Source organism: Humulus lupulus, chromosome 8 (genome assembly GCF_963169125.1).
Source record: "Humulus lupulus chromosome 8, drHumLupu1.1, whole genome shotgun sequence".
NCBI lineage: Eukaryota > Viridiplantae > Streptophyta > Magnoliopsida > Rosales > Cannabaceae > Humulus > Humulus lupulus.
In genome coordinates, this window is record NC_084800.1 from 15,239,079 (window position 1) to 15,252,209 (window position 13,131).

The window sequence follows — 13,131 nt, forward strand, 5'->3', positions numbered from 1 at the left end:
GTATAAAATTTTTAGATCTCATTTTTCCCAAATTGAAAACTCTAACTCTCTCTCCATCTTTATTTCTCAGCTCCTCTCTTCTCCATTTTCTCCCAAAGATGACTGAAAATTTTCATCTCCCGCTACTAACAATTTGTTGGTTTGGTGTTTGAATCATTTGTTTTCAAGTATTTGAGTTTTCTAAATTTGGCTACGAAGGAACTCCATTGTTGCTTCTTCAAGTGCTGCTAAGAAAATAAAAAGAGAAGCTTCTCCTTTCTCATAAAAAAAGTCTGATTTTTTTTTAATTTGTTGATTTTTTTAATTTCTCATAAAGAAAGTTTACTCCTTTATCCGTAAGCCATCTTCTTCTTCTTTATTTATTTATCTTGGAACAATACAATACAATTCTTTAGATGATGAATTCTTTTGTGTGAAATTTTTCTGGGTGTTTGATTTTTTGGACAAGAAAGCTCTTATCTCTACTCGCGAGCTTGTTTTCATTTGGGATTTTTTGAGTGTGAAAAGGGATTATCTTAATTAGCAGCTATTTTATATATTGTCTAACTTTTATGAATAAAATGCACGTTTATTCACTAAAAAAAGATGACAAGGAATGATAACTGGGTTCAAATTTTTTTTTTTTTTTAATTATGAATTACAACCTTGGCTGGAAAAAGTTTGAAGTTTTACTGCGTAAAGAGAAATTTGTTTTGAACTTGTTGAAGTGTTGTTGGTTATCAATAACCCTTTATTTTATAGTGTTTTGCTCAACAGGTGGGGGTTGGAAATGGGTCAAATTATGTTTCCAAAAGTGTTGAGGATGAAGGTTTGTGTAGTAGTAGTAGTGGTAGTAGAAAACATAATCCTATGTATTATGTTGTCTGTAAAAGCATGTTACAAACCTATGTATTATACTATCTGTAAAAGCATGTTACAGGTTTGTAACATGTAAATTCTCTATCATGTCTTTTTTTTTTTTTTAAGTTGCAAGATAATGGTTTTGTTCTATACATACTAGGTTATATTTGTTTAAATATTGTTAACTTGTGTTATGTTTTTGTAAAGATAACAAATGGCAATCCTTTTCCTTTAAAATTCAGTTGCAATCCTTGGAAAACACTCCCAGCATATGTCGTAAATGAAAATTTTGTAGATTAATAAATAACTTAAAAGATTAATAAATGTTTACAATAAATTTGAGACATTCTAAGAAACATCTTTATAATATTGTAACAGTTTTTTTTTAATAAAAGATTTTCATGGTTTTCAAATGTTTCTATGATAAAATTTGTATATGATTATGTGGATATATGTGTTAAAATATATGTTTTGCTAGATTTGTTTTAGTGATTTTCGAAAGTTATAAACTATGTTCTAAGAACAAAATTGAAGAACAAGGAAACTTACCACAAAATAGATGTCGTGTAGCTATTTTTGTAGACCCATTGATTCAGAAATTTTGCAGTAGATTGCAGAAGAAAATTTCTGATTTTACCCAATCTTCTCGGTTTTGTAAGCTCAAATCTTTGAAAATATCTGAAAATATATTGAATAGAACATGTGGCTGGGTTGTAATGGTTGGGTTGGGTCTTCCGTATATGTGGTATTGAGTTTTGGGCTTGTGGGCTTAGTTTTAACCGTAATATTGTAGGAAATGTGAAATACCGTATTTTTCGAATTTTTTTGGTGAGGTTCCGTATATATAAAAATTTCTCTTGATTTTGTGTTTAAGAAAAGGAAATCTTTGGGCTTGAGTCAAGGCCCATCCATAGAAGGCCCAGCCGTCAGCTGTGTGACATGTGGGGTCGTTCAAGTGTTTACATTCGTGAAATCTTTACGGTTCTGTAGTGAAGAGTAGAGGGAAAACAACTGAAGATTTCCTGTAGATACAGAAGGGGTTTAAGCTCCATCTCTCTTTCTGTTACTGGTATGGTGATTTTTCTTCTCTTTTCCAACTCTACTTTTCAATTTCAAACCAATTACTCCATTTTCTTAATGTTTAAACCTGTCTAGGTTCAACTTTGTTTACTGCTATTTTAACTTAGGAACGCATTATTTCTAATACTACGATGTTTCTTTGCTTATAGTGCAAAATATTGATTGTTAAGTGTCAGCTTGAATGAACCATTTCTTGATTCTCATTAATTTTCCTTTTTTTGTTTTTCAATTAAAGCGTTTAGACAGTGAACTAGCTTTCCTGGGTAACTTCAAATACTTGGTGTATAAACTTAATAATTAATACTAAGTGTTATGACATCAATACCTTCGAAAAATATATGGATTCGGAGGCAACAATGCCCATGTGGGGATTGGAAGTGTTATGTAACATACGAAGGGGATGCTGAAGAGACATCTATAGCATCCCAATTGGTAAAGAATGATTCCATACCTTCAGAAGCTATGATTTCCCCCTATGTTGGAATGGTTTTTAAGAGTGATGATGATGCTTTCGAGTACTATGGAAATTTTGCAAGAAAAAATGGGTTTTCAATTAGGAAAGAAAGATCAAGACTTAGCCCTCAATTGGGTATTTATAAACGTGATTTTGTTTGTTATCGTTCTGGATTTGCTCCTGTTAAGAAAAAACCTACTGGGGAACATCATAGGGATAGGAAATCAGTGCGGTGTGGATGCGATGCGAAGATGTACTTGTCAAAGGAGATTGTTGATGGGGATTCACAATGGTTTGTTGTACAATTTAGTAATGTTCATAATCATGAACTTCTAGAGGATGACCAAGTTCGCCTTCTTCCAGCTTATCGAAAAATTCATGAGGCAGACCAAGAACGAATACTTTTACTCTCTAAAGCAGGCTTTCCTATACATCGGATTGTGAAGGTGCTGGAGTTGGAAAAGGGAATTCAAGGTGGACAGCTTCCCTTTTTGGAGAGGGATGTTAGAAATTTTGTTCAAAATCGGAAGAAGGTTGTTCAAGAGAATGATGCGTTGCTAACCGAGAAAAGGGAAAGTGATACAATGGAACTCCTTGAAGCATGCAAGGTGACCAAATATGCAGATGAAAATTTTGTTTATGATTTTACAGTTGATGAAAATGATAAGGTTGAGAACATCACGTGGTGTTATAGTGATTCAGTCCACGCATACAACATGTTTGGTGATGTAGTTTATTTTGACACTTCATATCGATCAATCACATATGGCATGCTTTTTGGAGCGTGGCTTGGCATTGACAATAATGGAAGAACCATCTTCTTTGGTTGTGTTCTACTCCAAGATGAAACATCTCGTTCCTTCTCGTGGGCTTTACAGGTTTACCATCAGTATCCTCTATAGTGATATTAGTTTGTGCATTCATATAGCATCCCTTACAATGCTTTTTCTACCTTGCATACAGACTTTTGTTCGTTTCATGAGAGGAAATTGTCCACAAACAATTCTAACTGATCTTGACCCTGGGCTTAGGGATGCTATACGCACTGACTTGCCAGCAACTAAACATGTCATTTCTGTATGGAATATTCTATCGAAGGTATACAGTTGGTTCTTTCATCCGCTTGGATCTCGCTTTGCAGAATTTAAATCTGAGTTTGACACACTTTGTCGGCTGGAAACTACGGAGGAGTTTGAACTTCAATGGAATCAAATGATTTCTATGTTTGGACTCAATACAGATAAACATATTGCTTTACTCTATTCCTTCCGGTCATCTTGGGCTCCATCCTATACAAGAGGGTACTTGCTTGCTCGAATGGCAACAACAGTATATTCGAAATCTGTGGATGGATTCTTGAAGGGCATTTTCAATGCTCAAACATGTTTGCGCACTTTTTTTGAGCAGGTATTGGTTTATATTGTTTCTCACAACTTCTCTCAATTGATTATACTTGTTCTTGCACTGATCTAAAGATTAAACTTTTATCAGGTAGGCATTTCTGCCAATTTTCAGAATCAGGCGCGTCTGGAGATGCAGTACATGTATACCAAGACATGCATACCCATTGAGGAGCATGCCAGGAGTATTCTTACACCTTTTGCTTTCAATGAATTTCAGCATGAATTGGCATTGTCAATGCAATATGCTACTTCTGAGATGGCTAATGGATCCTATATTGTACGCCACTGCAAGAAGATGGACGGGGAGCGTCTTGTTATATGGGTACCAGAAGATGAACAGATTCACTGTTCCTGTAAAGAATTTGAATCTTCAGGATTATTATGCAGACATGCTCTGCGGGTATTTATAGTAAAGAACTACTTTCAGCTTCCTGAAAAGTATTATCTGAATAGGTGGCGAAGAGAAAGCTCTCTAGTCTTTTATGAAGAAAATGGTACTCAACCTAGCAATGATGTTTGGTTTCCAGAATTTCAATGTCTTACTGAAAGTCTATTTGTAGAATCATCTATTACCAGGGAGCGTTCTGATTATGTCCGTACAGAACTGACAAAACAAGTTGCAAGGATTCTGAATGAGGTCAGAAATATGCCAGAGACTGAAGGTGTGGTTTTAGATGTGACACTGTCACCTACTGGATAATTTTGAAGGTGCTAGTGGCTTAGTGCTAGATGGGGTAGCAAATGCTGCCCCTGCTTAATAGCAGAGCAGAATAGAAAAGTGAACTATAGTAAAATCAGAAAGCCATTAAAGAGTGGCATTATTTTGATTCTTATCTTCAAAATTTAAGCAGAAAGGCTAACATTTGGAGCAGGGCTATATCTAACAATGAGTAAAAATCAGTGTGTTGATTAATCTTTCCTCAGTATTTACGAGTCTATGACGTCCTGGATGATATATAACGCTGCATCAAATGCAGAAAAGGGAGAAAGGAAATTGGTTAAGGTGAAATGTATAATGTAATAGTAAAAGCTTAGTTTCTGTCTAATACTCTCTTGTTCCACAATTAATGGCCAACTCCAAAAGGTTTGTTTTCATGACTGATTGCTTATTTGATTACGTTCAGTTCTTACTTTTTATGTGGTAATATTTGGTTCCTAGTTGAATCAGTAAACGAGTAAGGAAAGGTATACAATTTGTTTTGAAGTTAGGGCAGTGGATCAATTGCTTGCCATGTGTAGTAATCTGATTTTGGAAAGATCATCTGTACTCTCTGGCTTTTTTTTTCCCCTTCAAAGATCTTATTATAGAACATATGAAGCTTTTCTTGGTAGAAATTGTACTGTACCCACTACTTGTGTTCATCTTTGTCATAGCCATATTCATGCATTTGTGTCAGAACACTTGTTTCATGCTTTTGCCAAAACTTATGCAGCTGCCACACGTTCTCATATCTAAATTCATCTATACCATCGCCCAAGATCCAATTGAATATTGCTGCATTAATCAGGCATCTATCTAGTTTTGACTGCAATGCTTGCTTAGTTAAATTGCCTGGTCAGTCAGTATGATCTGAACTCATTCACATGCCACGTAAGGCTGCAAAAGCTGTACTTATCTTCATACGGTCATAACCCTTTTCAATTTTTAATTATTGTAAATTTTTTATTCTGATAGCTGAGACTACTGAAAACATAGACATTCTATTTGGCATTCCTTGTCCTCACTTGGGGACAGACTCTACACGTTTTTATGGAGTTGTTATTAGAAATTCATCAAACAAATTTATACAAAATTATATATAATTTAGAATATAATGAGCAATTGAAAAAATAATTAAGAATGCATACTTGATTCTCCAATAACAATTTCTGAGATTCGGTAGAGCAATACTAACCAATTAAGTATTCATTCCTAGATCTCTAATTCATAACAGAAGCAGATTAAATAGATCAATCTAAAATCATCATACAATTGGGATGAGAGTATATATTTATAGAGTTAAAGAGGGGACTTAGCTACATAATCCTAATTGAACTGAACTTCCTCTTCAAATGATTCAACTAACTTGAAAGTCCACATTTTTATTTCAACTAGACTTCATACAAATGCTAATCTCATTAACTTTAGATCACTAATTATATAGGATCTCATCTCATTAACTTTAGATCACTAATTATATAGGATCTCCTAACAACTCTGGGTCCTTCTAGATATCTCCCTCCATAATAGGTTTGTAATTTCTGGTAGTAGTTTGGGATTTTAATGGATACTGATATGGAGGGTCCCTCTACTGGAAGGAGTGAGTGAGAGGCACTTTCATGATATTTGAACATATAATAAATATTAAGTATGAAAGTGAAAGCTGCATAATTGTAGCCACATGTGTAGAGCTGCATCGATTGGTCGGTTTCTGTACTGTATAACGTAAGAAGATGACAGAGATGTTGCCGGGAAAGAAAGTTTAAATGTATCGTTATCTTATTATGATATAAGTGTGGACCCTTCAACTTGTATGTATCCTCGTGTGATTTTTTTTCTTGTGTGGAATCTATAGATTATTGCTATTAATATGCATATGACTGGTGGCTTAGAAATATTTAATGTATGGAGTAGAGCTTTATGGTTCATATCCAAGTGTAGAGTTGAATCCACACCCTCAATGCATTTCTAGACTCTGGTAGTAAGGTTGTTTGGAAATAAGAATATGGAAGTTCATGGAAACTTGTGTTAGTGAAAAAAAAAGTTAGTTCTTTTTTTAAAAGAATAACAAAAATATTTCTTTTACTACTCAAGTTTTTGAAAATTACAAAATTTTCACTTTAGGGTTCAAATGCCTCCAAAATTAAAAACAACAAAATACAAAATAGATTCACTTAATTAAATACTCTAATCTCTTAGACTTTTTTCTCGTTTCATAGTCTTGAAAAATAATTCAAAAAAAAAAAAAATCAAAGAAACCCTCGTATATAAGATTAAGGAGTTATGCTAAATAAATTATTTTATAGTTTTTTGTGTTAGTTTTATTTATATAAAGAGCACTGATGCTATTCTTTTTTTAAAAAAAAAAAAAAACCCCACGTTTCGTTAGAAATTCTGAAATTGTAAAGAGAATACTTCTTCCCTCTGAAAAATTAAAGAGATCGTTTTTTTTCTTCTTTTTTGAAAAAATATAAGGAAAATGTTTATAGGAATTTGAAGTACAAATGGTATAATAGAGAGGTAGATTTTGATATTATAATGATTGGATTAGGAAAGAAGTAGCAGGTGGTCAAAAGTTTATAGAAAAAAGATTCTTAGCTATACTATAGTATGGAATAATAATCAACGTAGGTCAGGAATCTTTGCTTCTCTTTTACCGTTTTCGATGGACCGAATTTCTAATATTTACGTGGCCATGTCTACAACTACAAATTATGGCTTTTTAGAAAAGAAGTAAAACATAAAATAAAATAAATTATAAACCTATGAAGGGAAACATTATAAAAGTACCTTGACTGACCCGCATCCAGTTCGTTAAAATAAATATATAAAAATAGATATATATATATATAAATTAAGTTATCTAGCTATTTTTAAGCTATCTTTCTTTTTTTTTTTGTTTTGTTTTGTTTTGTAAAAGCCATAAATTTACAAGTTATTTATGTAGTCTTTTCAATACGGTTGATGATTCAAGAAAAAAAATGCATAAATTTTTATTATTATTGAAGTGATATTTTATAATGTTTATCGGTAATGTAACTGTACATGCATGCGACCATAAGATATTCAATCGGTAGCACAATTAATATGTTGATCAAAACTCAACTTTTATTCATACAATTTTTTTTATTATTTTTAATTGTCAAATGATGAATCCTTGTGTATGGAGGTGTAGTAGTGTTCATCATTAATTTCCCTATAAAGATTTTGCAATTTGGAACTTGGCAACTGGCAATTCTCCACCATGTTACACGTATGCATTGCTGATGACGTGACATCACTATTATCTACTCTCTTTTTTTTTTTTTTTTAAATATATCTATACTTTTTTTTTATAACAATGAATAATTCATTGAAAAAATATTATCTACTTCAACTACTCTATTTCCACATTATAAATTTATGAATAAACATGCATTTTATCATTATTAATCAATCACTCTTCTTCTTCACACACCCGAATTAGATATATTTTTTTTGTATTTATATGCCTTATTACTATACTTGTCTCCCTATTTTTTACGTAGACGAGTCTTGCTTTTTCTAGTTCTTTCTACAAAACTCACGAATTAATCACATCAAGTAATAAGTTGTTGAGGATAATCTTAATATGTTATGCTAAAATAACAATAATTATAATAATTAATCACATCATAAACTTGAAGTCTTGAACTAAATAACATCCTGAGAAATTGATTTATCATATTTGTGATACATGCAGTTCATTGAAGCAGGAGATCCTTACATATAACATCCTCAAAACACTAATCGAATTAAAGAGAAAGAAGTAGAGAATATTGACACTAACTAAATTTATAAGACTGAAGAACACGTACCAGTGCATGCAGATATAATATTATTTCTCTTAGTAAATTTACAACCTTATAAATTAAACGGCTATTGGTTGTTGCTGAGCTTCAACCCTGATTTCCTCCTTCATTTTCCTGATGAACTCTTCTATCTTTTTGTTCAGTTCATCCGTACTTATCAACTCTTCATCATAATTATTCGCTTCTTGCTTACTCAAAAAGTAGTCGCTGCCACCACCATTTCCTTGATCATCATCATCATCATCCTTGTCAATGTTATTCTCATCATTAAATGAAGTAGTACTATTCATCAGACTCGGAATTTCCTTATTATGATCATTATCACTTTTTACTTGTTGATCATCAACAAGATCAGCTCGCTGTCGTTGATGAGGGACAACTACTTGTTCATTTTGTGCCGTCGTTTCTTCTCCATCTTCCTCGAAAACGACATCGTCGGTTGAAGACTCCACTTGATCATGATCTTCAACGACAGCTGCTGCTTTTGTCGTAACAGTAGATGATTGATGAGTCGGTGGAAGTGTTGTTTGGTCAGAATGAGAGGAGATGTAATCGCCTGAAACAGATGTTTTGGCGAGAAAAGCAAGGATTCCGTTGCAAATAAGGAACATGTACTTTCTTTCAAGGGTGCGAGTGAACAATGAGAAAAGGAAAGTAGAGAAGTAGACACTGAACGAATGAGGAAAGAATGAAACGCCAATGAAATAGCCATAGAATAAAGACAAAATAGAGACTGATACTACAATCTGCAAAGTTCTTCTCAACAAATATTGGTACTTATTGTTAGACTTTGCAACAATTGCATAACGATCACCATAATCACATGATTGGAGCTTCTGGTTTTCATGAATTTCATCCATTTTTTCTTATATGTTGCTTTTAATTGAAAGATAAAAGGAAAGGCAAAGAAAGACGAAGGAAAAGCTTTAATTTACAGGGAATTGTTAGATATATAGGGGTGCTTTATTTGATATGTGAAATGAAAATCCTTGAATTTAGTTTCTTTTGAGTTTAGATGAAGTCTCCGTTATTAATTCTCTATTTATATAGGGAGTCCTACAGTTTCATTCCATGGGGTACTTTTACCAAATTTACCAATGTTGACCTTTGTGATTGTATACGTAATGGGCAAAAATAATGGAACTTTGTTAGAGAAAAATATACAAGTAGATTCAATAATATATAAGAGCATGGTTACTCCACTCGTCACCAATTTGTTTTGAGATGTAATTTTATGCTTCTTACTATATACCTCATTCTACTTCTAGACCACTTTCCAATTCTAACATAGTATCAAGAGACAAAAAAAACTCTAATGAGTATGTATCCGATCCAAATCCAAAATCAGTCAAAAAAGAGAGTCAAAATAGCCACTTGTGATTTGGGGATAGTGAGCCAAAAATAGTCAAACAGACACTTGTGATCGAGCCGTCCAAAATTGGTGAGCAAAAATAGCCACCATCTTTAGGAAGGTATTAGAGAAAAATATCATACATGAAAAGTGTGTGGGTACATTTAACAATACATAAGAGCATGAGTTATTCCACTCAACACTAATTAATTTTGAGATAGAACCTCATATTTCTTACCACGAACTATATTCTAATTTTAGATGATTTTCTACATTCTAACAAACTTCAAATAAATGAAGACAAACTTTTTTTTTTTTTTTTTGACAAAAGGAGACAAACCTAATTAGTTGGAAAATCCTTTCACATTATTTTTGTTTATTTATTATGGCTTAAAAGGAGATTCTTTGAAGTTTCTAGCTGTCACCACTACCGTAATAATGTGAGCCGCCTTGTTACATGGAGAAAATTGGTTTTTTTTGTTCACCTCATTCACATGATAGAATAAAGATCAAGAATAATCTTTGCTATAATAATTTTTTTGCACACTCGACAATTAATTTAATATTTAAGGGGTCCGCAACCACCAAAAACCAGTGACTCAGGTTGAAAAATATATATTTTATTTTTGCTCAATTTTAATTTATTTTTCTGTCAACGGTGCAAGTACTTTATTTGCTCGAAAATATATTTTATAAGAAATGACTAGTGAAGTTTTATTGATTGATCTTATGAATACGACGCTTGTTGGCCCAAGTTTCCTCATCTAAGAATTGATAAAAGGAAAGAAACAAAATCAAGTCACAGTAGAGTAAGGCAAATTAATCACAAAAAATAATCAAAATGATTAGTGAAGTTTGCGCATGATATACCACTACCTTTGAAAATTGAAAACAGTTTATTAAGTGAAGTATAACACAAGTAATCATTATTATGTTCAATGACTTAAGTATTTAGCCCCCGAAAATTGGTTCAATGAATTAGTTAATCATCGTACGTGTACATGTAAACTAGTACTTTATATATGTAACAAAAAGCTATATTGGCCAGTATTTCTTTGCAGATTGTCTTTGACGTAATAATATTATGAAGAAGTTTGTTGATTAGAAAAGTCATCTACGAGCGATAGAAATAAAAGGAAACTAATTATTAACGTTAAACAAAACCAAGAATGTCTAATATCGTGTACGAACAGTGTATTATTAGGGTTTATAAATATATATATTTTTTAATTTAAAGCTATATTATTTTTATGATTTTACACCTTATATTTATCACAAATTATGAATTTTTCAAACTTATAATTTTAAATTAATTATGAATTTCTAATGAAATTAAATATAATGAATTATTTTTTATAAAAAAAATTTAGAATCACTATAAAATTTGTGAAAATTCCAGAACACCGCCAATAACCTTTATTATTATTATTATTATTATTATTATTATTATTACATTGACATAACAACCCTTGCAAAGGGGGAAAAATACTTAATATAAAGGAAGAAAAGATAATCAAGCCATCAAATACATATATAACGTGATGAATAAACCAAAGGAGCATATATTTAGATACGATCAATATGGATCAAACTTCAAACTATGATTAGCCACAAATTTGCCACCTTATATGCTTACGTATAGTATGGGTGAACCGAGAGACAAAAAAAATAATGGTATTGCCAAAAATATATATATATATTTATTTATATGAAAAGGAAAAAATTAACCAGAAGTTTCCAGAAAGTAACTCTCCAACAAAAAGCTATTCCACAGTTAAAAAAAAAAGCTCCCAAACTAGGTAGATAAAAGAATATCTATAGTACTATATATATGCCAATATCCCCCGTACATAATACCAGTAATAGTAATACTGCACCAGTCAGGGAAAAGAGTCATGCCGCACTATAGAATCACCCATAAAAATATATTCTTACACCAGCTCAAGAAAAAAAGTAGCACAAGTCACCCCTAATAAGTACGTACCAGAACACTGCAATTGCAAAACAACAACCTCACGATAGTATTAATACCATATCAAGAAATTGGCGGATGAGCAATAACCCTGACAATAATAGAGTAATAGTGATTTGTCTATATATGGACAAATCTTATTCCATGATCATTACCATGTAAAGCAAAATGCAACAGCAAAATTACATGCCTAGTTAGCTAGCTACTTAGTGGCTACTACAATTGATCAATAAGCAGCACCATGCATTAATGAGTTCTGTAAAGCCATGTGGAATTTAATTAGCAAAGCATATATTAATATTTCCAGAAAAGTAATTCCACATAATACTCTCTGTTTGTTACACTTATTTCTTGTAATAATAACTAGCTTAGTGTCATGGCAGATTCTCCCCTAACCCTTCAAAAGTATAGTAATACTACTACATCTTCTTTTTTACACATACAACTAAAAAAGCAAACATATTATACCACCAGATATTTCATAGACTGACTTTTGGAAAATATTACAGGCTCGCTAGCTAGCTAGTGCAATAAACCCCCCTTCATATGAGTGAAACAGAGATAAATATATATGCTAATACACAAAACGGGCGAATTTGTTTATTCTATCTGGAACGAACATATATCCCAAAGAGAGAGATATATGTACATCAAACGCACCAACTAGTACTGATCAGGCCACAAAAATGCCCCTTTTGCATATTCCCTCTTCTCATCAAGAGCGCCCTTAAAGCTGAGACCATATTCCATGAGAAGCGAGTCCAACTTCCACTCGTCCATTTTCTCATAGTCTGCCTTGGAGTAGCGAGGGTAATGAAGAGGCATTTGGAAACCGGAAGGGTATGTGTCCGCAGTGTTGGACAGCCCCACGTTAGTATGCATTTGTAAGCTCTTCGCTTGACGATCTCCATTGGCTTGTTCTTTAGTCGTTGGGTACCCCACGGCAGCGGCCATCGGCTTAGACGGAGCGTTACTGTAACCTAAAACGTGGCATGCTGAGTGAACAACCCACCTCAAGGCTGCCATCTCTGCTCTCTCTTTCTCTGTTTTTTTTTTCCTAACTCAAGTCTCTCCTGTGACAGAAGAGACAAATTTTGGAGCTAGAGAAAGACCAAATCTTAGGATGTTTTTCTTGAAGAAAACTTTCGAAGACTAGTCTCGTATTTATAGCTAGGTTGTAGGCCAGACTAATGAACTTCAATGACAAAATTTGCTTGTTAATAAAATACTACCCCAATGAAAAATACATTGCGTATATCACAATTGAATAATTAAATAAATAAATAAAAACAGAGGTGTATTTTTGTATGGCTTTATGTAGTGCCAGCATAGCAAATGTATATAATATATATGGGCAATTTTTTCCTTGTAGTAGTGATCAATTTGTCACTTTGCTGCTTTAATATATTTCTTAAATATGATTTAATAAACACAAATAATTGAAAGGGTTGCGTATGAGAATAGCAGGAGCCATTATTGTCGTCGGAGTCAATAATGTGGA

The 13,131-nt window shown here is 32.7% G+C and overlaps 3 protein-coding genes across 4 annotated transcripts; 1 reads left to right on the plus strand and 2 right to left on the minus strand.

Moving 5' to 3' along the window:
- The first annotated feature begins 1,817 nt into the window (after positions 1-1,817).
- Positions 1,818-4,872, plus strand: LOC133794744 (putative protein FAR1-RELATED SEQUENCE 10). 2 transcript variants are annotated; one of them, XM_062232128.1, is made up of 4 exons: positions 1,818-1,909; positions 2,156-3,252; positions 3,338-3,781; positions 3,866-4,872. In XM_062232128.1, the coding sequence occupies exons 2-4, from the start codon at positions 2,233-2,235 to the stop codon at positions 4,475-4,477; spliced, it is 2,076 nt and encodes a 691-aa protein (XP_062088112.1). In that variant the 5' UTR covers positions 1,818-1,909; positions 2,156-2,232; the 3' UTR covers positions 4,478-4,872. The 2 variants fall into 2 exon arrangements, with proteins under 2 accessions (XP_062088112.1, XP_062088113.1); XM_062232129.1 differs by having other exon boundaries at positions 2,163-3,252.
- Positions 4,873-8,144: 3,272 nt separating this feature from the next.
- Positions 8,145-10,954, minus strand: LOC133794746 (uncharacterized). Its single transcript, XM_062232130.1, has one exon. The coding sequence runs from the start codon at positions 9,165-9,167 to the stop codon at positions 8,367-8,369; it is 801 nt and encodes a 266-aa protein (XP_062088114.1). The 5' UTR covers positions 9,168-10,954; the 3' UTR covers positions 8,145-8,366.
- Positions 10,955-11,899: 945 nt separating this feature from the next.
- On the minus strand, positions 11,900-12,769 carry LOC133794747 (uncharacterized). Its single transcript, XM_062232131.1, has one exon. The coding sequence runs from the start codon at positions 12,654-12,656 to the stop codon at positions 12,294-12,296; it is 363 nt and encodes a 120-aa protein (XP_062088115.1). The 5' UTR covers positions 12,657-12,769; the 3' UTR covers positions 11,900-12,293.
- Positions 12,770-13,131: the final 362 nt, after the last annotated feature.

What these genes read in the sequence shown, in the direction of transcription:
- LOC133794747 (XM_062232131.1), bottom strand. Translation starts at nt 12,656, where the DNA reads ATGGCAGCCTTGAGGTGGGTTGTTCACTCAGCATGCCACGTTTTAGGT.
- LOC133794744 (XM_062232128.1), top strand. Translation starts at nt 2,233, where the DNA reads ATGACATCAATACCTTCGAAAAATATATGGATTCGGAGGCAACAATGC. An exon ending in CCTTCTCGTGGGCTTTACAG is followed by an intron (nt 3,253 to 3,337) that starts GTTTACCATCAG and finishes CCTTGCATACAG; the next exon opens with ACTTTTGTTCGTTTCATGAG. An exon ending in TGCGCACTTTTTTTGAGCAG is followed by an intron (nt 3,782 to 3,865) that starts GTATTGGTTTAT and finishes AACTTTTATCAG; the next exon opens with GTAGGCATTTCTGCCAATTT.
- LOC133794746 (XM_062232130.1), bottom strand. Translation starts at nt 9,167, where the DNA reads ATGGATGAAATTCATGAAAACCAGAAGCTCCAATCATGTGATTATGGT.